Source organism: Dermacentor andersoni, chromosome 2 (genome assembly GCF_023375885.2).
Source record: "Dermacentor andersoni chromosome 2, qqDerAnde1_hic_scaffold, whole genome shotgun sequence".
Lineage (NCBI taxonomy): Eukaryota > Metazoa > Arthropoda > Arachnida > Ixodida > Ixodidae > Dermacentor > Dermacentor andersoni.
In genome coordinates this window covers 27,242,511-27,269,053 of record NC_092815.1, presented here as the reverse complement: position 1 = coordinate 27,269,053, position 26,543 = coordinate 27,242,511, and the positions used below count along the sequence as shown (strand labels likewise).

At 44.0% G+C, this 26,543-nt stretch overlaps 1 protein-coding gene across 1 annotated transcript in view; it reads left to right on the top strand.

Moving 5' to 3' along the window:
* Positions 1-18,763: 18,763 nt before the first annotated feature.
* The window catches only part of stc (nuclear transcription factor, X-box binding stc), a 41,568-nt gene continuing 33,788 nt past the window's right edge, over positions 18,764-26,543 (top strand). Inside the window, exons 1-3 of the mRNA XM_050189647.3 lie at positions 18,764-20,536; positions 21,638-21,799; positions 25,066-25,322. Of these exons, the coding sequence (XP_050045604.2) occupies positions 19,219-20,536; positions 21,638-21,799; positions 25,066-25,322 (1,737 nt within the window). The 5' untranslated portion in view covers positions 18,764-19,218. The remainder of the gene's footprint in view (positions 20,537-21,637; positions 21,800-25,065; positions 25,323-26,543) is intronic.

The window sequence follows — 26,543 nt, the reverse complement described above, 5'->3', positions numbered from 1 at the left end:
CATCACCACGCAGTGCGGTCAAACTGGAGTCACCGGAAAGACTCTAGGTCAAATTGGATGTACGCGCCCTGCAGTGGTGACGACTGGACACCGATGGTACACGGACTAAATGTGTAGGAAAAAAAATTGCCTTTCGAGCTTTATGGACAGTAGTTTTCGTACTTTACGTTCGAAAGGGGCAACACATTTCGTAGAAGTTGCAACCTTGACTCAGGCGCCATGGTTCTTGCAATTGTTGAAAGTTATAATCGTTCATTAATTAAAGAACTTAAGTACACGGCCGGGAAAGCTAGCCACCAGCTTAACTGGCAAGTATAAACTAGAGCGGTATGTTAGTGCTGATGTGAAGTAGCCGTTTAACATGTACATCTTCTTTCCCGTGACAACACTGAAGCGAAGTGTACTTCACAGCCATGCATTTGTGCTAGTGTGTGCTGCACCAGAACGCAGCCGCGCAAGATAATTTCAGGATATTGAGGAAAACAAAGACGATTAAAAAAAAAAAAACAAGATATTCGTTTTTCATACTTCGCATACAGCATTCCTGGATAACTTCAAACTATAGAACCGACCGGAAAATAGTTATTTCTTTCTTTCGTAGTCGCTGCTTAGAAATCGAAGAAGCGATTGTAGCATCTTTTTTTTAAAGACAACGTTGCGAAATAGCGCGAGATAGCTAAATTGCTTATCTCTTTCTGGAGTGACGCTTTCTTCGCCTCTTCCGCCCAGGTTTTCGGAGCAATAACGTATGGTGGTGCCATCTCGCGGGACCGTATAAAGGATACACGGTGCTCTCCTCATAGAGATGGCAGAGCTAAATTTAATCACCGCGCTGGCAACCCCTGGAACATTCAATGAGAGCGAACTTCTTCGTTGCCAAACTAATGGTCCGAGGCACTCTGAAAGCAGGGGACGCTTTGCAGATGCTTTCTCTTCGCAAAAATATAATGCACGGCAACTGCGTACGAGCGGAATTAGTGAAGTCATATATTTGCTTGTCAGAAATCCTGAGAACAGCATCACTTCTAAGATGTCTAACCCCCCACAGTGCTAAAATACATGCATTGGCCTTGCAGTTGATATAATCCTGAGCTGTTGGAGGAAGGCTTTCTGGAAACTGCATGTTTACAAGTATACGCCAATGTATTTCGCACGACATCTTATAGAGACGCGCCGTATCAAAAAAGACAGCAGTATTGTGCGCCCATGATGAATCGCAACCCAATTTCCAGCGAAGCTGTTTCTGGCGAGCAGTTTCAATATAAGTTTCAGTTTCTTGTGAATTAACCACATACTTTAAAACACTGTCCGCATATTAATGGCCTGTTTGAAACCATGCCCGTATATAACGCTATCGAGCACAAGAAGGTCTTACAAAGGCAGTAATTATTATTATTATTACAATTCTTATTAATTCTTATTGCGCACATTTTACTTCGCCAGAGCATTAACGACTTAGCCCCATACCCCCCCCCCTTTCTTTTTTGCTAAAGGTGATCTCGAATGCGTTCGCAGTTCTTCCAGGGCAGTGGGATAAATTCTGCGGTGTTCTCAAAGTCCACTTATAAAGCTCCAGATCACTTACGCATGTTATTTACTGTAAAGACCATGATTAGACACCACACTTTGATCTTTGCGTGCACATTACTCATAACGTGCCTCCTGTTTTCGCCAGGTATAAACACAGTGCCTTGTTCAGTTCACCGAGGTCACAAGAGGTACCACCTACGGTCGAGCGCCTCCGCAACGAATTCCCCTATACAACGAAATGACCTGCATAACGAAGGAATAATTATGGCATTCCAGTTGGGAGCTGTACGGTGTGCGAACTTTACAACGAAATGACCTGTACAACGAATAATTTCGTAATCTCCAAGCACTTCTTTATAAAGGCGTTCGACTGTATATACGAACGTCGTACATATACGAGGGTTCAATACTTATTTATAGCGCTCCTATATAATTAAGCGAGAAGCGTTATAATTTGTCGACAAATTGCACTCAGGATGCCGCTCATTTCTCCACAATATAAGATTTGTGTAAAGCAGTCATATCTAGGGACATTGGAAAACGCAGTTGATAGCAGCCGTGCGACACTTTATTGCACGTTATTAAGAAATATTTACAAAGCTTTATTTGGTGAACACGTGTTGGAATTCACACAAATATGTTCAATTTCCGCTAAATTTGATCTCGGTAGCATTTGTCGTCCTGCCTGGACAACGGGCTCAATTCCGCGCCGCTCGTGTAAGACACACACATAACGCACCGGAGCGCTCAATTGTTTTCGTAGCTTATATAGTGCCGAGTTCACTCATAAGCCTCCCATTTTGAACGTTTGGCTACGCACCATCCATTACCTGGCCTTCACTGTCATCATACACAAAGAAACTGTCTCGTTTAGTTTACCGAGTTCGTACACCAGACGAACCACACATTACGCGCGAACCCCCCCGCCAAAAAAAAAAAAAAACGAAAAAAAGAAGACGAAGGTTCAGTGTTGTCGCGTTCGCAGGGAGGCAACCAGACTGACAGACTGGAACCGCTTATTCCGTGGTTGTACGAATACAAGTGGAGTCCGGTGGATTGCGCGAAGCGCTTTACTTGGAGCCACCTTATCTTCAAGGGCAAGGGTGACAGGGGAGGATGCGAAAGCAAAAGCGCGGCTACGATCGCCGCGCTTTGGGGCGTGCTATTCAACAAATAATTCTCTATAACACTACTTAGTAAGCCAGAAACGTAAAAAATTTCGCGACGCGTTGCACTCAAGACGTCGCCCATTTCTTCTGAATGTAAAGTTTGTGTGAAGCAGAATAATCCGGGGACATATGCATGGGAAACGTAGAAGATGTTGCTAAAGCAATTTCTTACTAAAGATATTTGATCAGCATTGATCCACTTCGCAGAGAGCCACTTCGCATTTGATCCAATTCGCAGAGAAATTTGCTATATAGCGTTCTCCTTAAGTTGCTGAATTTTGTCTCGGTGGCATTTTTACACCACGGGGAAGCGGGATAAATCTTGCGCCGCTCGTAAAAAGCACTCATAACGCTCTGGAGCACTTGCGTACATAATTCATTGCCAAGGCCACAAATAAACCACACACTTCGAACTTTTCCTACGCATTATCCATAGCCTGCCCCTTATTTCACCTAAATATAAACAAAAATACATCGTCCAGTTCGCCGACGGCACCGGAAAAAACAACAACAACCTCGTATGACGTGCCAAAGTATGAGAGAAAAAAAAGAGATACGAGAGTTCACTAGTTATTTCGAGCACTTATATTAAGCCAGAACCGTGAAAGCTTTTGTCACGCATTACACTTACAATTCCTGCTATATTTCCTGAATTCGAAGTTGTTATCTTATACATTTGTTTATAGGAGTTCGAGTAACAATGCGAATGGAGGCAGTATGACGCTCTAGAACGCTTTAATAACTAACTTTCCACAAAGGCTGTAATCAACCTACACCGATTAAACACTTATTGTTCGTCACTCACAACACACTGCTTACTTAACGAAGTATAAACAACTTTTTAACTTTCCACAAAGGCTGTAATCAACCTACACCGATTAAACACTTATTGTTCGTCACTCACAACACACTGCTTACTTAACGAAGTATAAACAACTTGCCCCGAATAACTCGCTAAGGATATCGATGACCGTGAAAGAGCAACTATAACTGTCTTATACCACAAATAAAAATTGAGGGAAGACGATGTATTCAGTAACTATTTTCAAAGCACGCGCAATTCAGCTGCGCCCATAATGGTTTTGGTGTACGCCGCCCATAAAGTGTCCCTCATTTCCTATAAATATGACATATTTGCCGTTTATATGTCCTTAGAGGAAAGCGGGGAAACTTTGTGAGTGTTCATACAACGCCTCTAAACTGGCCGAAAACGACAGTCCATAAGGATATTCATTTAAAAACCCCTATAATTGACAGAAGCACTTCGACATTTGCCATGCATACTGCCTTTGACATTTTCCACATTCTCGCAAGATATAAACATTTCTGAGTCATCCAGCGCTTTCTTTATATTCATTTAGAAAATTCTGAAAACTGGCATATAAAGTTTTTGAGCACTATTAATTGCATTAACATCTGCGCTGTAAAACTGGTACTCATTTATTCGTGCTAAGCAAAAATGACTTCATTGCTGCTCAATTTCACAATTCGACAGATAAAATAGGGTTAATGACGAGAGAATAATTAGCCATTTTAAATTAACTAACTACATATGATTTATAGTACAAGTAACGTCCACATCTTTGGCCAATCCACCTATAAACAGTCCGAATTACGCTTTCAAGGGCGATATTATACGGCAGTTTTGCGCTGCTTTCAAGTCTCCAGAGGGAATTGTATACGTCACACGAAGCTCACGTTTAATGTAAACGGAGACAATGTTAACGTGTGATATGTGTGGTGAAACATTAATTTACGTTTCTGGTGATTAGCCTTTCAGACCTTTACTGAACGCTCGTTTTCTCCCCACCTTTATGCGCTATACAAGGTGCCCGCTGTGTCCTCTGTGAACTATAACGGAGTTAGCTTGTTTGTATTGACCCTTTTCACGTAGATCCCGTGGGCGCTGCCATGTCTGATCACGTGGTGACGCGTCCATTGCTTGCCTCAGCCGCCTCCGTTGCCTCCAGTGGCATAGCCAGAAAATTCGTTCGGGGGGGCTCACATCTAGGTAAATACATGTAGAAGGAGAATTCGTTTTTCTCTTCAACCGCTGCACCAAACTTGACGATATTTGTTGCATTTAAAAGAAAAACTTAAATTGTAGTGACTGCTGGCTTCGAATTTTTCATTTACGCTGTCAATTTTTTATAAAAGAAATTGGCCAAAATCGCAAATTTTCAACGAAACTATCAAGTTTAGAACTCTGTAACTCAACAATAAAAAATGATATCATAATTATGTGACTTGCATCCAATAGTACATCTATAGCGTACACAATTGATATGTTACACATGAATCTCAAAAAAATATAGTATTATGGAAATACGGCTTTTGCTGAGCCGTTGTACGCAACGTAACTAATTCACGTAAGATACAAATTGAACATACCAAATTTGTCCGCTTTGACTGTTATAAAAGAAGCCGTTTACAGAACAGCGATATGTTCTTGATACAGAGCCATTAGATTGTTGTAAATGTCGTGCTTCTGTTTTTTTTTTTTTTCGAGCTTTGAAATTTTTCGAAATATTTTAAACAAAATTCAGGCCCTAACTCGAAATTCCGCTTCCAACTGACACTAGAATTTCACTTTCTCTCTCAAATACAATGAATTTCATTAAAAGCGATCCAGGGGTTATCTCAGAAAAGCGTTTCTGCGTTTTACATGTATTTGAATAGGCCGCGTTAGAGTTGGGCCCGAGCTAAAGCTTCCTCTTAAACAATTTGTCGAGGGATCAAACACATGAATAATAATTGAATTGCCATTGCCAAAGATGCTGCAAACGAATTCTTGAACGCTACGCACTGTCCAAACAAGTAAAATATGTATTTTTTCATAAAAGAATTTACCCGTATGGTGCCAAAAATTTTGCCCGAAATAACTGATATCAATGCTCCCATGTTTTTTGTCTATTTAATAAATGAAGAAAACATTGCGCGGGGTGGGTTGGCTCACTTTCATTTGACTCGCCCTCGGACATTATAATGCGAAGATACAATGAAATATACAAACACGAAGATACAGCTTGATAAAGTGATAAAGGGGACGTTGCCAGGACAAACCTCTTTAAATCTTATTCTTTCCTCGAACTATAGAAGAATGGAACCTCATTCCTTTCGGTCATCTGAACTCCCCTGAATCAATTCGGACTCATTAGTATTTCCTAAGCAACATTGCTGTTTTTTGCTATAATGTTTCATTTCCTAAGTTTTATACCTTGCAATTCTGCCTTTTGTACGCGTATTTTTTATGTACTACCTCGCCCCTCCTGTTTGGGCCACATGGCCTGCAGTATGATGTAAATAAAATAAATAGAAAAGTGCCACTGGAAAAAAACTTCACTGCACGTATACACAATAGCTCGCAACAAGACATTTAAATATACGTATAAGTCTCTAATAAATAAACGTGTCTAAGAAAAAGTCACTATATATAATGCGTCAAACAAGGCAAATAAACATGTTGTGCAACCACACATTCACAGGTCCTAGCACCCCCTCCCTCCCCTCCCCCAGATGTATCGCGCGCGACAGGAGGCGGCGCGCTTCCTCCTTGCTTCTCTCCCTTGCGCACACAAGACTGAGCCACCATCGTCGGCTCACCCATACCACGCCATATCCCCCCCCCCCCCCCCCCCGCCCTTACGCTTTCACTCGCACATGCTGCATGCGGCGCGCGGTCACGATGTTATCGCCCTTGGACTTTATACGGAACAGGAGGGCGACGGCGACGGAAGGAATGCGTCTGGAGTGTGCATATGCTATCGCAATAATATAATAAGAGTATCCGGCAATTGAGCCGTCCCATGGACCTTTACTTTCCGGAAAAGAAGTAATGAAATCGAACTTTCATCATGCGGCCATTCGCTGCGCCGCAACAATGTAGTTCTTTTTTGTGGGACCGGAGCACTGAAACGAAAAAAAAAAAAAAAACTATACACAAAGGAAAGCATGTTGGCCACAATCGAATGCCTACTTTGGGCACCTAATGTGGCTACCGAAGGAATATCGAAGAAAACGTGAGACGCTTGGTCCACCGAAAACCATACGCATACTGCTCGGTATCATACACCAGCGAGACAAGACTTTCCGGACAGGTTGCGCTCAAGCGAGCGCGGTGCAATCCGTCGAGTCCCCACAGTGATGGCGGCGAGTGACCATTGTTTCTTTTTCTCGTGTGCTAGCCAGAAAGCGTCCAAAACACTGCCAGGTGAAAATCCACTAGGCCAGAACAAACCGAACGCGCACTATGAAGACGTGGAATGAAGACGTGGAATCGGCGATGGGTAAAGTCAAAACAAAATACAGTATACTGATGGGCGATTTCAATGCCAGGGTAGGCAAGAAGCAGGCCGGAGACAAGTCAGTGGGGGAATATGGCATAGGCTCTATGAATAGCAGAGGAGAGTTATTAGTAGAGTTTGCAGAACAGAATAATATGCGGATAATGAATACCTTTTTCCGCAAGCGGGTTGGCCGAAAGTGGCCGTGGAGGAGCCCGAATGGTGAGACTAGAAATGAAATCGACTTCATACTCTGCGCGAACCCTGGCATCATACAAGATGTAGACGTGCTCAGCAAGGTGCGCTGCAGTGACCATAGGATGGTAAGAACTCGAATTAGCCTTGACTTGAGGAGGGAACGGAAGAAACTGGTACATAAGAAGCCAATCAATGAGTTAGCGGTAAGAGGGAAACTAGAGGGATTCCGGATCAAGCTACAGAACAGGTATTCGGCTTTAACCCAGGAAGAGGACCATAGTGTTGAAGCAATGAACAACAATCTTATGGGCATCATTAAGGAGTGCGCAATAGAAGTCGGTGGTAACGCCGTTAAACAGGAAACCAGTAAGCTATCGCAGGAGACGAAAGATCTGATCAAGAAACGCCAATGTATGAAAGCCTCTAACCCTACAGCTAGAATAGAACTGGCAGAACTTTCTAAGTTAATCAACAAGCGTAAGACAGCGGACATAAGGAACTATAATATGGATAGAATTGAACAGGCTCTCAGGAACGGAGGAAGCCTAAAAGCAGTAAAGAAGAAACTAGGAATAGGCAAGAATCAGATGTGTGCGTTAAGAGACAAAGCCGGCAATATCGTTACTAATATGGATGAGATAGTTCAAGTGGCTGAAGAGTTTTATAGAGATTTATACAGTACCAGTAACACCCACGACGATAAGGTGAGAGAGAATGGGCTAGAGGAACTTGAAATCCCACAAGTAACACCGTAAGAGGTAAAGAACGCCTTGGGAGCTATGCAAAGGGGAAAGGCAGCTGGGGAGGATCAGGTAACAGCAGATTTGTTGAAGGATGGTGGGAACACTGTCCTAGAAAGATTGGCCGCCCTATATACACAATGCCTCATGACCTCGAACGTACCGGAATCTTGGAAGAACGCTAACATAATCCTAATCCATAAGAAAGGGGACGCCAAAGACTTGAAAAATTATAGACCGATCAGCTTACTGTCCGTTGCCTACAAAGTATTTACTAAGGTAATCGCAAATAGAATCAGGAATACCTTAGATTTCTGTCAACCAAAGGACCAGGCAGGATTCCGTAAAGGCTACTCAACAATAGACCATATTCACACTATCAATCAGGTGATAGAGAAATGTGCGGAATATAACCAACCCTTATACATAGCCTTCATTGATTACGAAAAAGCATTTGATTCAGTCGAAACCTCAGCAGTCATGAAGGCACTACGGAATCAGGGTGTAGATGAGCCATATGTATAGATACTGGAAGATATCTATAGTGGTTCCACAGCCACCGTAATCCTCCACAAAGAAAGCAACAAAATCCCAATAAAGAAAGGCGTCAGACAGGGAGATACGATATCTCCAATGCTATTCACAGCATGTTTACAGGAGGTATTCAGAGACCTGGAGTGGGAAGAATTGGGGATAAAAGTTGATGGAGAATACCTTAGCAACTTGCGATTCGCTGATGATATTGCCTTGCTTAGTAACTCAGGAGACCAATTGCAATGCATGCTCACTGACCTGGAGAGGCAAAGCAGAAGGGTGGGTCTGAAAATTAATGTACAGAAAACTAAAGTAATGTTTAACAGTCTCGGAAGAGAACAGCAGTTTACGATAGGTAGCGAGGCACTGGAAGTGGTAAGGGAATACATCTACTTAGGGCAGGTAGTGACCACGGATCCGGATCATGAGACTGAAATAACCAGAAGAATAAGAATGGGCTGGGGTGCGTTTGGCAGGCATTCTCAAATCATGAACAGCAGGTTGCCACTATCCCTCAAGAGGAAAGTGTATAACAGCTGTGTCTTACCAGTACTCACCTACGGGGCAGAAACCTGGAGGCTTACGAAAAGGGTTCTGCTGAAATTGAGGACGACGCAACGAGCTATGGAAAGAAGAATGATAGGTGTAACGTTAAGGGATAAGAAAAGAGCAGATTGGGTGAGAAAACAAACGCGGGTAAATGACATCTTAGTTGAAATCAAGAAAAAGAAATGGGCATGGGCCGGACATGTAATGAGGAGGGAAGATGACCGATGGTCATTAAGGGTTACGGACTGGATTCCAAGGGAAGGGAAACGTATAGGGGGCGGCAGAAAGTTAGGTGGGCGGATGACATTAAGACGTTTGCAGGGACAACATGACCACAATTAGTACATGACCGGAGTAGTTGGAGAAGTATGGGAGAGGCCTTTGCCCTGCAGTGGGCGTAACTAGGCTGATGATGATGATGATGATGTATAGTAGAAACTTCTATTGTCGCAGTCGGTTCCCCACAGATTATGTAATATTTTCAAATGCTTGACGTTGTCAAAAGCCCCCTTGAAATCTAGAAAGGCCATGTAACTGTATTTGCAGTTGAGATTTATAACCTCTCTCTTGAGTTGTAGCAGAACATGGTGTCGGGGATTACCCCGGTTCTCAAGGTAGATAGATATCCTCAGCTGTATACTGCTTTCTCCATGAGTTTACCCGCGCATGACGTAAGGGAGATAACATCAACAAATTCAGAGAAGAATGTGAACATTATAGGGCAGGGGCAGAAAGAGTCGACATGACGGAGAAGCGGCCTTGCCTGGCGCGTCTTCACCTTTTGTCTCGCTTTTGTGATGCACGAAGAAAAGCGCACAGGCAGACGTTATATACGCTATCTGCTCTTCTGGTCAATACATCGAGATGAAAACACAATTTACTTCAAGTTTGGCTGGCAGATGCGTTTTCCAGTTTCGCGTCATTTTTCAACCGTGTGTGATGCTGTTTAGATGTGACTAAAAAATAAATACAACGTAACATGCTGAAAAAAGAAACATGGCGCGCTATCTTCTATTCTTCACAATTTATTGACACATAAGTGAAGTGTTGTTTAAAGTTAGGTCAACAACTGCAATTCTTCCAAGTTTCGCGTCATTAGGCCGTTCTGCATGACGTGATGCGTGTAGGAAACGCAAAGGTAGAAGAAAATTTCTTTATATAAGAACTCGCGGTAAGCGACACTTAAATGCAAAAATTCAATCATTAGACTTTATGCAACTGTTGATATCATTATTTACGTTGGTAATAACGCATAATAAAATGTATTTTTGAAGAGGGGTTAAACAGATAAAGAAGCGATCAGCATACGTGTATAAATCAGCGGCAACAATCCCCACAGCTTGCGGGCATGGCGCTCGTCGTTCATAGCAGTGTTTCAGCAAAATCTGGCCTCCCCGACGGTCAGTATCTGCGGACGCGGCTACCAGTGTACCGTCTGCTGACTGTCATTGCGCCGACATATCACGACATGATGGCGACATTATACCAGCAGCTTGAATCTCGATACGTGTTCCCCCCCCTCACCCTTGCCCTCACATATTTTCCGATTATGGTCCTCAGCTCACCCTATACCAAATTGAGGGTGAGGGCAGATGAGGGTGAGGACGCCCTCGTGAGGGTGCCCATATGTCTGGTTATGACCCCGGAGAATGCTTGGAAATGAACTACGAGGGAGCATTACGTCACGCAGGCACCCTTGACAAGCCAACTCACCGTGAACCGTCCAACACGTGACTTGTGAGTGTCATCGTATTGGTCACTTATTGGCCGATGGACAGACAACGTTCACTGAAACCTACCGAGCGCTCTGACGTGTTGCGAACGCGTTGAGCCAACTCGTGTGGCTTCGATCACGATAGTTGTTTCCTTCCTCTATATACGAGGGCGAATCAGACAGCCTTTGCTCCTATTTTTTACTAGCCAAAATGAGCTACATGCAAGTAATTACAAGTATACGTACCATTCTATGCGTGTTGCACTATTTTTTCGAGATTGTATTGACTCTTCTGGGGCTGAAATAAACTGATTTGATTTGATTTTATAGTCCCCACAGCGGTTCAGACATTTGTCCAATCGCAGCACTAAATTCGATATGCCCCTGTGCCGTGTTGTCGTCAGTCAACGACGCACGCGGCCTCCCCGAATGCTCATTGCCATGCAAGTCTTCACGGCATTTTGCGAACTCACAACACCACCACCTCAAACTTCCCAAAATGAGACACCTTTCCCCATACGTGGGCTGCGTCTCCCTGTGGATTTCGATGGGCGTTCGTCTCTTACTCGATAGAAAACGAATCACACTTCGTTGCGTTGCAACCGCCATCTTCGGATGGATGCTATGAGCGTCCCCTTTGGAACGGGGCGGGTTGGTGGGTAGCACCACCACCACATTATATTGCCTAATGTCCTACCTATGTTAAAAAAAAAAAGGAAATGAAAAAAGAAACATAATGAATTCCCATAACCAAACTTTCTGAACCCCTATTGGAAAGTTAATTTTGCACGCCTCAGTTGTTTGTCATTTCCCTGCTTTTCTTACACGAATATTCCAATTGCCGCTTACTAATCTCCACTGCGGACATGTTTACTTTACCCCTGCTCTCGCTGAACCCAAGGGCTTCAATGAGGCCAGAGATGCCTAAATCGATCGCTGGGCAGATATCTTGACATTCTAATGAAGCATGCTCTATCGTTTCCCTAGCTTTACCGTAGCAAGAACATGCTTTTTCTTCCTTCTTATATCTCGCTTTATAGGTGCGTGTTCTAAGGCATCCTGATCTCACTTCGAAAAGTAATGAGCTTCCCTTTGAGTATCATAAATTATTTCTTTCCTGATTTCGCTTTTTCGTCTTAAGTATTATTATTCATAGCAGGTTTCTTTTCCATTGCCGCCACCCACCAGATTATCTCAGCCTCTCTGTCTTTCCGCTTGACGTTCTTTGTTGCCATGTAACTCACCATACCGGTCGCATACTTGCTGGTAAGCTTCCTAGTTCTTTTCTTCCACTGTGAATCAATCCTCTTCCTGTACAAGTACCTGAAAACTCTCCCAGCCCATTTGCTTTCTTTCATATTCCTCACTCGCTCTTCATAATCAATTTTACTGTGAGCTTCCCTCACTTGAAAGCCTGTCCAGCCCATATCACCCTGCACAGCTTCATTTATAGTCTTCCCGCGAGCGCCCAATGCGAGGCGTCCCACTCACCTTTAGTTTCCATTGAGTCCTGATTGTACCTGTGATTTCAAGCGAAGAACCGCATTTCCAAATGTAAGTCCTGAAACCATTACACCTTTCCACATACCCCGGAGCGTCGCGTACCTATGTATTCCCATAGCGCTCTTTGTTTCATGATGACCGCATTTCCCTTCCTCTTTGCTGTTATTGTTTTTTCCAGTATTTCCATATATGTATTGCCTTCGTTCATACGTATACCAAGGTATTTATATTGTTTTACCCGAGGTATTTCCTGGCCCTAAAATGACACTGTCAGTTCACTGTTTTCATTGAATACCATAGCACCTGATTTTTTAACGCTAAACTTCAGACTTAAATTCTCGCCCTCCTGTCCACGGATATTAGCCAGACGATGCATATCGCTTTTCTTGTGTTAGCTAGCAACGCAATGTCGTCCACTAACCCGGAAGCTGCTGCTCTGCGACTGTTCCCGCCTGTTTGTATGAGAGATTAAAACCGATATTACTTTCCTATAGCGCCCTTTACATCTTCAACAACTGACAGCAGCTCCGTGCCGCGAAGCTACCGACAGATAAGGCCGGGCCGGTCCAAGAAAGGTGCATCGCTGGGAATGGATATGTTGACTTCGCATTTACAGCCGTAATTGGGCTAAAAAAGAATAGGAGAAAAGACTTTGTTTCGCCCTCGTACGCGGGGGCGACACGTTGACGCGACGCAGCACGTGAGGCAACTGCATGGTGCTGGACAGCAAAAACAGTGTCCCTGTCAGCGCCTCTCCTATAGCATAACGGGGCATTACGTTCGTGGTGCGATGAGAAGCGCCGCAGTCGGCGCGGCAGTCATCGCGTGTCTTGAGTGCACAAGATGATAACAACGGAAAACGAAAACCGTCGGCGTTTGTCAGCGTTCAGACCGTTCCACTCAGACCAGACTATGGTGAACCACACATACAGACACTCAACAGGAACGCTAGTACTTGAGAAAACCAGCGAAAAATTGAGACGCAAACACGAAGGAAAGGAGAGACACCACAACGACTAGAAACTGACCAGTTAGAAGAGGACACCAGACCTCTGACCCATGCGCGATGCTCTTAGCTATGTACAATTTTTTTTTAAAATTGATAGACACAGAATTTGCCCAATCTCTCTCAACTTCCTTATGTTTAGGGCTCAGCTTCCTCAGTGAGAAGAAAACTTGGCCTAGTACAGGTCAAGATGTAAGCCGTGAAAGATAAGCAGGGTAATATCATCAGCAATTTGCAAGCTAACTATGGTATGGTATGGTATGGTATGCTAACATACCAGTGCAGCGCGCTGCACTGGTTTGTACTCACCTACTGATTTGTTTATTATCAACCTCGTCGTACATCCTGCGTAAGCCATCCGCACACCTTCGCTGATCACATTGCCTACATTCACATATTCAAGTATAGATAGAAGCAGATCGTGCGACACGCGATCGTATGCCTTCTCAAGGTCAACTTGCAGCATGGCGACACTGAGTTGCATTGCGTCACAGCATTCAAGGATTGATCGTGCTATGTGTATATTCGTCATAATTGGATTTCCTTTTATTCCCCACGTTTGATGTGGACCGACTAAAACTTTCATTACTGTCTGCAACCTGTTAGCCAGTACTTAACTGCATTAATATTTTATAGTCTATGTTTGTCAGACTAATCGGTACATACGATTGGTCGATTGATCACTTAAATAATGGCAAGTCACCAGGGCTGGACGGTTTTATAAGCGCTGCATTGTACAAAGCGTTTAAGGGTGTTATCGCACTTGTGTTTACTGAAATATACAACGAAGCTTACGAGAACAAACATCTACCGCCGTCCTTTTTGTCAGCACAAAGTCAGGATTGGGGGCTCAATCCCATCGCTCGTGATCCGTTGTCAAGATTGGAGTCGGGCATGAATTAGAAGGTAGCTGGCCCATGCCGTCGTCCAACTTATCCACGCTGAGGACCTTGATGAAGGGAAGGACTGCTTCTCATCAAGAACGAGGAATATGGGTTTATTTACAGTATTTATATCAGTCTAACATGACTGTTTGAGAAAGTACATCAGTCTAACATGACTGCTTGAGAGAGAGTGTCCTGAGTAGCCGCACGACAGCGGTTTTTAAGCACTCGGTCCTCTCCCGATACAAGGTGATGCGAACGTTCGTTTAGTCATCGCAAACTAGCCGCCTCTCCGTGGCACGATTTACACACACACACGCACACACGCATACACACAAGGGCGATGGTCCGGAGCCGACGTCAGATGGGCTTCGTAGAACTCGGGAGCCGTTCCGGGTAGCGCGTTGTCTTGCGTCTTGGTCGGTGCGTGGGAAGGAGTGCAAAACGGCGTTCCCGCGGCAACTCGCGCACCCGTAGCAGATCAGGTCCGCGTTGGGGAGTTAGGTAACAATAGTTGGCCCGCCGAACTCATTCCGTCACAACGGCGATGAGGCTAGAGGTTGGCGGCGGTTTCAGCACAAAGCCTGCTTCATCGAACGCATCCTAGCTGAAGCGACGGAGAGTGGGGGATGCGCGTATTGTTCCCCGACACAAAGTCTATTTAGTCACGCCGTGGCTAGACGTTGGCGGCGATGCTCCCGGGATGTTGCCTCCACAATCACAACGGGTTGGCAAAACTTTGCACTGCAGCTGGCCGTTCTTAACAACACATGGCCCTAATACCAACGACTGAATACCCAATCAAATTACGTAATTTCACCACGGTAGGTCGGTTGACAGCACAGGATATTGAGACAATGTTAAACATTGCAACGCAGTTGCGGCAATATCAAAGCGACCCGGCATTTTGTGTGTGCTATGCGGGGAGAGTCTAAAGTTGAGTGTAGTTGCAACCATAAGAGACTGCGAACAGAAATCTGCCCGAGTATTCTTAGGGTAATATAAACTGAGGCACTACGCGATGTATACGTGTAGCGAGCTCAAACGGGGCACCCAAGACGACAGAGAAGGCCACTTTCTCTGTCGCTCAGCGTGACCGTAAGTTGGTAATACTCTTGGAACAGAAGGAACTTAGGTAATATTGACCGAGAAAATCTTGCAGTCTATCAATGACTTGTGCGTTTAATGTGTATCGCTCACTTATGGTATGCGCACGAAGGGCATGGCTCTTCACATTCCAGCCTTTAAATTTCACGCAATTTTCCCACGAAGAGACAAAGTGCTGCTTTGCATGTAGTGCAATAGATAGTGCACGAACTTCGAACTATTCACGATTTATAGGCAATGCCGTTTTCGCCGCATCGCTCCACGACACTGACGAAAACAGCGGAGTGTACGGGCAGTAACTGTTGTCGTTCATCCTCTCGTTGCTCTCTTTCCGACCAGGGACTAAACACTTACTCTCCGAAATTTGCACGCGGCACGCACATTCATGCGGTTAGTCCTTTGAGGGTCGAAAGCGCCCTTTTTAGGACTAACTGCCCAGTTACTCCCGCTTTCCCCGAGATTTTTCTTAGAGTGTACGTCATCAAACGTCATCAAACGTCATAAAAAGAGCAGTAAAAAAAAAAGAAAACCATGACTATTGATCGGTGTTAGCATGCTAGTGGAAAAGGGTACGCTTGAAGCTAGGAGGACTGAGAAGAAAAAGCTGGCTGCCATCCCCTATGCATGTCCACTGCCTGTCGCATAGGTTGAAGAAGATAGTGTCTCGCTATGGCGTCAATGTTGTTTTCTCGGTGAAGAACAACCTCTCCACCATTTGTTCAACCGTACGCGGGCGTAGTGAAAAATCGAGCAGCTGCACTACAGATGCAAGCAATCGGTCTGGTTGCAGTGTTAATCATGCAAACAATATTGTTTCATGCTCAAATTCAGTGGTGTATTCTGTGCCTTTCTCGTGTGGGAAAGCATATGTCAACCAAACCGGCCGATGTCTTGACACTAGGCTAAAGGATCGAGCATTCGAATTCCACAAAAGGGATTGCGCACACGCATCTCGCAATAATAATAATAATAATAATAATAATAATAATAATAATAATAATAATAATAATAATAATAATAATAATCAGCCTGGTTACGCCCACATCATGGCAAAGGCCTCTCCTATACTTCTCCAACTACCCCGGTCATGTACTAATTGTGGCCATGTTGTCCCTGCAAACTTCTTAATCTCATCCGCCCACCTAACTTTCTGCCGCCCTCTGCTACGCTTCCCTTCCCCTGCAATCCAGTCCGTAACCCTGAATGACTATCGGTTATCTTCCCTCCTCATTGCATGCCCTGTCCATGCCCATTTCTTTTTCTTGATTTCAACTAAGATGTCATTAACTCGCGTTTGTTCCCTCGTCAATCTGCCCTTTTCTTATCCCTTAACGTTACACCCATCATTCTTCTTTCCATAGCTCGCTGCGTCGTCCTCAATTTCAGCAGAACCCTTTTCGTAAGCCTCCAGGTTTCTGCCCCATATGTGAGTACTGGTAACACACAGCTGTTGTACACTTTCCTTTTGAGGGATAGTGGCAACCTGCTGTTCATGATTTGAGAATGCCTGCCAAACGCACCCCAACCCATTCTTATTCTTCTGGTTATTTCAGTCTCATGATCCGGATCCGTGGTCACTACCTGCCCTAAGTAGATGTATTGCCTTACCACTTCCAGTGCCTCGCTACCTATCGTAAACTATCGTACCTATCGTAAAGGCTACTCAACAATAGACCATATTCACACTATAAATCAGGTGATAGAGAAATGTGCGGAATATAACCAACCCTTATATATAGCTTTCATTGATTACGAGAAAGCGTTTGGTTCAGTCGAAACCTCAGCAGTCATGGAGGCATTACGGAATCAGGGTGTAGACGAGCCGTATGTAAAAATACTGAAATATATCTATAGCGGCTCCACAGCCACCGCAGTCCTCCATAAAGAAAGCAACAAAATCCCAATTAATAAAGAAAGGCGTCAGACAGGGAGATACTATCTCTCCAATGCTATTCGCAGCGTGTTTACAGGATGTATTCAGAGACCTGGATTGGGAAGAATTGGGGATAAGAGCTAATGGGGAATACATTAGTAACTTGCGATTCGCTGATGATATTGCCTTGCTTAGTAACTCAGAGGACCAATTGCAATGCATGCTCACTGACCTGGAGAGGCAAAGCATGGGTCTAAAAATTAATCTGCAGAAAACTAAAGTAATGTTTAACATGCAGTCTCGGAAGAGAACAGCAATAAACCTAAGAGACTGCGATTCACAAGCTAAATGCACACCCCAGTTTGGATCACCTCAACAGTCCTGTATAAGCACAAAGATAGAACAAGAGAAATTGTGGAGGCCCACGAGATAAAGAAAAAGGGGGCAGGGTGTGTCAGTCTTGCTTCAATATCGCTTCATGACTCTGAAATATCTTTTCTTGGTGCGACTTCACGTGCCAGTTTTTGGCGTGCTACCACCTGCCCTTTTTATGACGTTTGATGACGTAGGACATGTCGCGTTTATAAAGTAAACTTTAATTATATAATAAACTTTAAGTTGCAAGTAGCGCCGTGTCCTGTCTTGTCTTGTGCCTTAGCCATGCTTCCATACCAAATCGCCCATTTTTAACTTTTGGGGATAGGCAATATTTCAATTGACATTAAGAGAAAAATGGGGCTGGGCAGACCATGTAATGCGTAGGTTAGATAACCGGTGGACCGTTAGGGTTACAGAATGGGTGCCAAGAGAAGGGAAGCGCAGTCAAAGATGGCAGAAGACTAGGTGAGGTGAAATTCGCAGTTGGAATCGGTTGGCGTAGGACAGCTATAGGGGCAATTGGAGATCGCATGGAGAGGCCTTCGTCCTGCAGTGGACATAAAATAGGCTGCTGCTGCTGATTTGAGGACAGCTATGAGGAAATTTACATAGCCAAAAGCATTGCGCATGCGTACGTTTGGCGTTCAAGGGATGGTCCATTATTCAAATTTATGTCAGTTGCTATTCTAGCGCTGTGGTTTCTCTTCTTACGTTCGTGTTTGCGTCTCAGCCTTTAGCTGGTTTTCTGAAGTATCAGTATGAACCAACTGGCACAGCATGCAGCACTTCTACAGGAACGTTATAGTTGTCAAGACATTGCAGACCCACTAGCTCTGCACGCGCGGACGCAGCGCATGCGATATCGCGTCGATAGCATGACAACACAACAGAAGTGGCGCTGACAACGTTAAGGCATCTCGAGCAGTAGTTAGGTGAAAAATGGGAAGTATAGTATGGCGGATGTGCATGCGAAGGTAAATGTGTGAGTGAAGTATAGCGCTTTTGCTGAAAATTTTCTCAAGCGTTATGTACGGTCAACCTAATTTGAAACGAGAAGAGTGCGATTTAATTATAGATAGGGTTGCGCTTTAAGAACAAATGCCCCTCGTTAGGCCTCTGAATTTGCTAAACAGAAACAGGAAATTGACATGGAAGAAGGCGAAACTTGCAACATCTGTTTGTCGTGGCACGGTTGTGCGTGCGTGAAGAACACCAGTCAAGGGGGCGCGACCTGCGCCACTACTCTTGCTGTCACAACGTTGTCCATCCTCTATTCATCTAACGGTTTGGTTACCTTCTTTGGCCAGGCCCTGCTTAACGAAGGTTATTTCGTATGTAACCAATGCGGTCGAAGACCGCCAGTTAGTTTCGGCTGGCTTTGAGTGTGTGCAGAGTGTTGTGCATTTTCACCCCAGCGTTTCGGACATTATTTATGTAGGGGGCATCGGTGTGGCATCCTCATCAGAAACCTTAATCCTCATTGCAAATCTTCTGTGAGCATGTGAATTGATGCCCTGCGTGGAAGTGTTCAAGTCCAGTGCTACAGTTACTTTTTTTCGTGGAAACATCATAGCGTACCGAGCCGTCGGTGAATTTTTATTGTTAGTTGCTCTGTACGGCTAGAACCTACAGGCCTACTTGCTCAGCAGGAAATAATCGAGGCAAGCTGACCGCTTTCTGCTGTTGTCTGAACCGGCTGACGTTCTGAAGGTAAGATACAGTGTGAGCGGAGTTTGGCTAAATACCCCTGATGGGCGATCGCAACGCTTACGAAGCTTACGGAGCGTGTGGTGGATGGGAAGGGGACTACCGTGGACACAGCTGCCACAACGGTGGCTTCGAGTTTGCAGGAACCTACTACTATGACGTAAACAGCAGCCAGCCCGTTGATTCACCGCCTTGGGACCGGGACTCTGAGAGACCTCGTGAACGCCATGCCGCCCGCCAAAACAGTTCTCACACCGAGCAACGTTCAGAGCGCCCTGAACAGAAATCCTCCGCGCCAGGCGCCGCAGTCGAGTCACCACGACCAAGTACTCAAGATCGTAGTCGTCGGAAAGGTGAACCCTTCAGATTCGATCGGAGGCCACGAAACAGAGGTCGTGTTGTTCCTAACGCTACGCACCGTGGTGAGCGAGGATGGGAGAATGACCCGCCTCAAGAGCAAGCGTACTCCGAGGCATCTGACGGAATTCGTGCACAAGACGAAAACGTTGCCGACAATGCATCGGCGCTATATGCTCAATCTACGGGCGGGAAACGTGGCAAGAAGATCCCTAGCGCTAATGCTGTTGCCTCTTCCGGGTCGTCAACCCGCGACGAAGCGCATTTACAAGGACACGCTAAGCGTAATTTAGGTGGAAAAACAGACACAGAGCGGAAAAGAAGACAGAGGCAACATGAACCGCGTGAACCAGGCAACGGCCGAGTATGTGCAGGCACGGGTGATTCGCAGGTGGGACATACATCGCTTGAAACTAGCCAAGTGCAAGAAGCAGTTGGTGAACACAAGGAACGGAAATCCTTCCAGCAGCAAGATAGTGGTGGACCTTGCCGACAGTTAGCTGATGACAGTAGGGAGTCGCCTCATGTGAGGAATCGAAACCCAAAGGCGAGTTATCAAACTGGAAGAAGCCGGGATTTCAGCTCAAATGCACATTGGCAACAAAGGTACCGAGACTATGGAGAGGGAGCAGAGCTTCCACAGAAGGGTCGTAACGAACCAAGGCAAAGTGATCGGGGTTCCAACAGGAACAAGACAAACAGGCCAAGCAGTCATCATAGTGAGCACTCACGAACAGACCAGAATTTTGGTGAGGCTGTTAGAGAAGTCCGACAAAGTACTCAGAGTGGCGAGAAGAAAAGTGGCAAGGTTAGGAACCGTGCTCACAATCATAGACACAATAATGGTTTGCCTAGTTCTCATATTCACGACGCAGATATTAGGCAGCAGCGAAGCTCATCAAGGCAGCAATATTTTGTGAACTTAGTGCGTCCAAATCATAAACCGGGCTCCTCATCTAGAAGCTACCCCCAAATGCCAAGACCTGAAGATGCACCACAGAAAGGTTAGATGTTATTAGTTGTCTGCAAGTTGGTATTGTTCAGCTGCTTGAGATACTTTATAGTAGATGGTTTCTTAAACCCTTCCCTGACACATCATTATGCTGAATTCTTACCAAGAAATAGTCAAATTTTTTTTTCACATGATGTTTAACTTCTGAGGCTGCTTGGGCAGCCTGACGGATTGTGTGCAGCCATCTACCAGAAGTATGGCAAAGCACTTAGATGAAGCCAGTTCGTCCATGGAATGTCTAGAAAATTAAAAGCACTGTCGACGAGCTCAGCTCATCCTTGTCGTTTTTGCGAGAAATGTGTTGAGGGACCCAGCTTGTCCGTAGCAAAGAAGGGGTAAAGGGACACTATAAAGAGAAACACTTAGTCCATTTATATTGAAGCTTTTTCTCGAATCTCTATGTTTGTTGATTTCACATTGAGGTTGGTTATTATAAAAGAATATAATGTACAACTTAATAATTAGTATTATATTTCATAACTAATATATACTAACTTAATAATTCATTTCTCTTTAGGGTCCTTTCAGCAAGTTACCACGAGTTTGGTGGCTGCTTTGTTCTGCAACCAAATGGAACTTCGGAACACTGTATTTGCAGTAGCATATATGGCTGCCATCATATCTTTCTGAAATATCAGTGACCTGGAGGATGGTTTCCATTTGCAGAGTTAATTCATTGAAGACCACAAGTTTGCCCTATATACAAGCAATTGAAACATTGATTATTCATAAGAAACATGATAGACCAAAGCACTGATGATTATCTTAGGTACAGGGAGTGGACCATTGGGTCATTGGCAAGTGGCCCATTGGAGTCAATAACTTTATTTGGGCTTAATTTTCTTACAACACATCTTTAATTGACTTATCACTTCATGCTGATCGACTGAAGTTTATAATATGAACTGAGATTCATGTCTTACCATTGAGGTAATCATCATCCATTTGTCCATAGCAGCTTAGTTGCAGGATGTGCTGTTGTGTTGTGAATTAACATGCAGATTTGTACATAATGCTTTGTCATTACCCATCCTTGCACATAAGTGACATTGTCAACATTGCCAAACTGGTTTGTTCATTTCCACTCCTACAGATCGGCTGACAGAACAGCTTCTTTCTGGCGAGTATGAATGCATGGTATGCTGTGAACGAGTTCGGGGCACCGATGCCATCTGGAGCTGCTCAAGCTGCTACCACATCTTCCACCTATCCTGTGCCCGCAAGTGGGCACTTTCACCTGCTGCCCTCGTGAAAGGTTAGTGAAGTGTGCAAACGTTTTTCTTTCTTTTTTGTTATCTTGCTACGTTCTGTAGTGATATCAAGAGGTGTTAAATGTGTCGGGTATTAGCGTTATCTCATAAATCCATTCCAATGAGGCTTTTTTTAAATGTGCTTCATATGAACAGACCAACAGTAGTTGAAGAAGAGATGTTTCTGTTTTGACAAAGGGACTTGTCTGCATCAGTGCACAGCTGATTTTCTTGATGGACAGAGTTATTAGCAGCTAAATGCTGCCCCTCCTATGTCTTCTCGGCCTTCTCTACCATTTAGTTACTCATACTAAGCCCTTGTTTGAGGTCCTTTTTTCTTTCTCTACAACCTTATCATAGTTTTCCTTGCTTGAATCTCCACTGTGCAGACATAGAGCAGTGCCTACAATGCAGGGCCAATCATTGCATTAAGCTTTGGTGTTGGCAGGGCTCTCCAAGGTTGGTCCATCGAATTGCTCAATCTTGGAGGATATTTTTTGACACTGTCATGTGGCAGCAACATTTTATCAAACGTAAGATCTGCTTTTCGGCATGTCAGAATTGCTGCTTTGCCAGCTTCTAAAAAGAAATTCGACCAATAGTTGTGTTTTTAGATGCGTCACAGCTGTGATACATTAAAAACCCTAATGATTGAAACATTAAATATGATTCAAATTTTGAACCACTTTTTATCAATGTTGTGCCTCGGATAGACACAATTTTAGTAATATTTTGCAGCAAGAAGTATTTCAATGCATTCAATAGAAGTGAAGTTAGCCGCATTCAAAGATAATCTTTCATCCCCTCAACTGTGCTTCCGCTTCTTCTTCAGGAGGCTGTGGCGACCACGATGCTTTGGCCACTGAATGGCACACAGTTAAAATTTGTTTGTAGATGTTCATGTAGGTGCCACTACTTCCACTTTGGCACCTACGACACGCTAAACTAAACTCGGAGGCTACCACCTAACGAGGCTTGTCGAAACTGTTTGCCTTGCAGTAACCAGTGCAGTGCATTTTTACCACTCTTGCTGCCTTTGCAGTCAAAAAGTGCACACCAATGTCACTGTTTCGCATTCATTTTCAGCAAGAGACTAGTGAAGCGCGTCTCACACAAGTTCCACAGCTATGAAAACGACAAATCCCAAGTTCACACTGTGCTTCTACTTGGGTTCGAGTGAGTCTGTTTGTGCACAAATTTAACAAGAAAATCGAAAGATGGACAAGAACACTCAGATGCACACTGTGATAGCGGTCAGTGAAACATCAGCGGTGTGACACTCTTGCTCTGTGTAGGAGGTGGCCAAACTCGAGCAGACAACTCACTCTAAATACTGCAAGTACGAAGCTGAATTTTTGTGTAGACACTTTGAACACAGTGGTATTCCATTCTTTTTTTACATGGGAAGTATCATAAGCATTGTTACCATTGCAGACACTTTTGTGGTCATTGATAAAGTTGATATTTCTTGTGACATTTTCACACATCTAGCCAGTAGTCGTATGAGGGCACCATGGCATCATCGTGTGCAGTCTAGGTGGCAGGGTTTGATGGAGCCATAGGAAAGTATGGTCGATCTTTGCAGAAGGATTGTGTGTTCCTCACTGCATGGAATCCAGTAATATTTGGCTAGTTTGTTCACAGAAGCATTCTCTCGTGTCTAGTATGATTTATTTACCATGCTCAAGGAGTGTTGCAGGGCCCCTTCAACTCCTTCATTACCATAGGAAGATTTGACACACTTTGAAGGATTTGGTAATTTGGATTTTTTAATTTAATATTATCATGGTTGCAGTGTGGTGCTATAATCTATCGAAAGCTAACTAATTGTACTTCCTTAAGTTTTTAATTCTAAAAACAAATGTTAGGGCATAATATGTAACTTGTTCATGAAGAACAAATTGTATTGAAAAATGGATAAAAAATTAGCAAAGTTGCGTTGATAACATAAAAATAAGGAAGAAAGGTAAAAATCTGAAATATACAAAATGTTTTCACATCTGTGGTCAGTAACACATGGAAGTTAACAAATGAGAGATTAAAAAAGAAATATGTTTTTGGCCGATTGGAAGCTACGTAGTGGTTCTCAGGGTTATCTCTGTCATCCGAACTAACATCTGATGAGCTCCATTCATCCTCAGTCAGTGTTGCTAGATGCATCCAAACAATCACTTAAGGATGCAACAGATTTGCAAGAAGGACATCGGTGCCACAACGGTCTGGCTACAGAAGCATTTGCCATCTTCATGATCAAATGATATGAACTGCGCTCTTTGTACTGTTGTTACATCTCGCGACCACTTAGTGGGAGGGGGGGAACTGCTCAGGAAACTAAACTTTAGTTCTCCAACAATAAACTAGATGGCATAGCAAGTCCATAGGAACACCAATAGTTCTAATTTTTTTTGCAGTGCATATGGAACATATATGACCCATGCTCTATGGGCATGGTAAGGACAGAGTTGAGACGTTGAAGGAAAAAGTAGGGCAATCTTTTGAGCAAAATTGCTAACTCTCTGTTCAGGAACAATATTTGACAGGGTGGTTTGTGAGAGCCTTGTTTCCATGTTTATTTACCATGCTAAAACAGTGTTGCAAGGCCCCTTTTAAAATACACTAAACAAAAACACATGATAAAGTTAAGCTGATGTATTTTATTTCAGAAGAAGCAAGCGAATTGGTCTTACCAATGTGACCTATTTGCTTGTTGAGTGACAAGTTTTGCCAGGCCAGGACACAACATTAAGAGAAAAAATGACCGATGATGCCTCATTTGCAATCTCAAGTGATCTTTGTGGATCTGGAGGTTGTGACATCTTGGTGAATCTATGTAATTTCTGTTTGCTAAGTAGAGAAAAAAAAACGGAGGCACTAGTTCAAAAGTGAAAAAATAAAAATAATAGAAATACATTGTGGGAATTTTAGAATATCATGACTAGAATAACTGCCAAGCTCACGAGGGCTGCACCTAAGGCACGTGCCTGAAATCATGCATGTGTTCATGCTTGAGACATGCATAAACTCTATTACAGCTATAACACATTATTATAGCCTAAAGTTGTTTTTACTTGCCCACGAATGCAGCTGAAAGAAATTCTCTACTGGTGTGAGTGTGTGCCACTAAGCCTGGAAAGCTGTACAACTGGCATTACAGGTTCGTTTCGCAAATTTGCAGCAGCTGCTTTTTGAGTCTGTTATGTGATGTTTGAAAGGCGGACATTTGTTGTGCTATGGTACTGTGGAGACGATGTTATCTGGTGTGCTCTTGCAGAAGGTGGGTGGCGTTGTCCGGGCTGCCAGGGCACCGTGCTGGCAGTGCCCGACCGCTACGTCTGCTTCTGTGGCAAGCGAGTGAAGCCAGAGTGGAACCGGTATGGGGTGCCACACAGCTGCGGCGAGATGTGTGGCCGGTCACGGGGCGCATCCTCCATGTGCGTGCATCGCTGCAACCTTCAATGCCATCCAGGGCAGTGCCCGCCCTGCAGTGCTACTGTGCGAAGGCCGTGCCCTTGTGGAAAACTCACCAGGGTACTGTAGACCAGGGGATCTCAAAGGGATTCCTCCTCTTCCAGTAGCTATGTGCTGCCTATATATCAGCTGTTTTCACTTTTTTTCCCAACAGATGTTTAAGAAATTGCTTTTGGCAGATAGCACTATTCCACCTGTGCATAAAGATTGATAGAAGGTGTGCATTTTACTTGTACAGCAAATTGCAAAATCCAGTTAGCTGATTAACAAAGTTCTGCTAATTAACTTTGAAATCACTATTGACTATAGGGCACATGTTGCAATTGTAGAATTGATGCTGAGCAGTAGCTGTTGATGTTGAAGTTTATTGTTTCAGTCAATGAAACCGTATTGACCATGAACTGAGACTAAGGGAGAAAGTTATCATCTGACTTGGTCATGGTTTAACAAACAATAGGGCCAAGTCTATCCAGAAGGAATCCTGAGGTTAGTAGTAGTCTTGAGATACCCATTCCAATAATGGCTGTAAAATAAATTGATAACAAATTTTTACGTTTAGTTAGCTGATAAACAAGGTTACACAAATTTACCTTTTTTGAGTATTCACTTTAGGACGCATTAAAATTGGGAAATTGATGCCCAACAATTATATAGCCCCATCTGTTTAGTAGAAGGAATAGTGAGGGCAGCAGGAGTTTACAGATACCCATTTTAAAGATGAGTGCTGCAGAGTGAATTGGCATTTTATTAAAGGGCCCCTTACTAGGTCTGGCCATTTCGAGCTGACAAGCGCAGAGCATACAATGTGCGATAGCGATCGTGTCTGCAAAGTATTACATCACTACACACCACGGAAAGATCTGAAATTTCAAACCGAACGCCGGTTTCCCTTCTCCTCGCCGCCGCCGTACTCCAAGTCTGAGGATGACGTACATATGCTAGTGCACCTACGTACATGTGTTTACGCTGTGACGTCGCTCATGGTGACACATGACTTCGAGAATTATTCAGGCCAACATCTGTTATTTCTGTAATATATTGCTAGAATAGACGAATTAAAGCTTAGAGAAATAATAAAACACACAAGCCGAATGTCTGCAGGTTTTTGTTTTACTTCGCACCGCAGCAAGAGAGTACTTCCGTTTTGTCTGCTTCCGTTTTGTCTGTTTTGTCTGCTTGTCTGCTTGACGCCGAAACTGTCATTTTCTTCCATGTTCCAGTGCGGGGTCATGCTCTGTGATCCGCTTGTGTCTGCCTCAGTATTCGTGTAGCACAGGACGC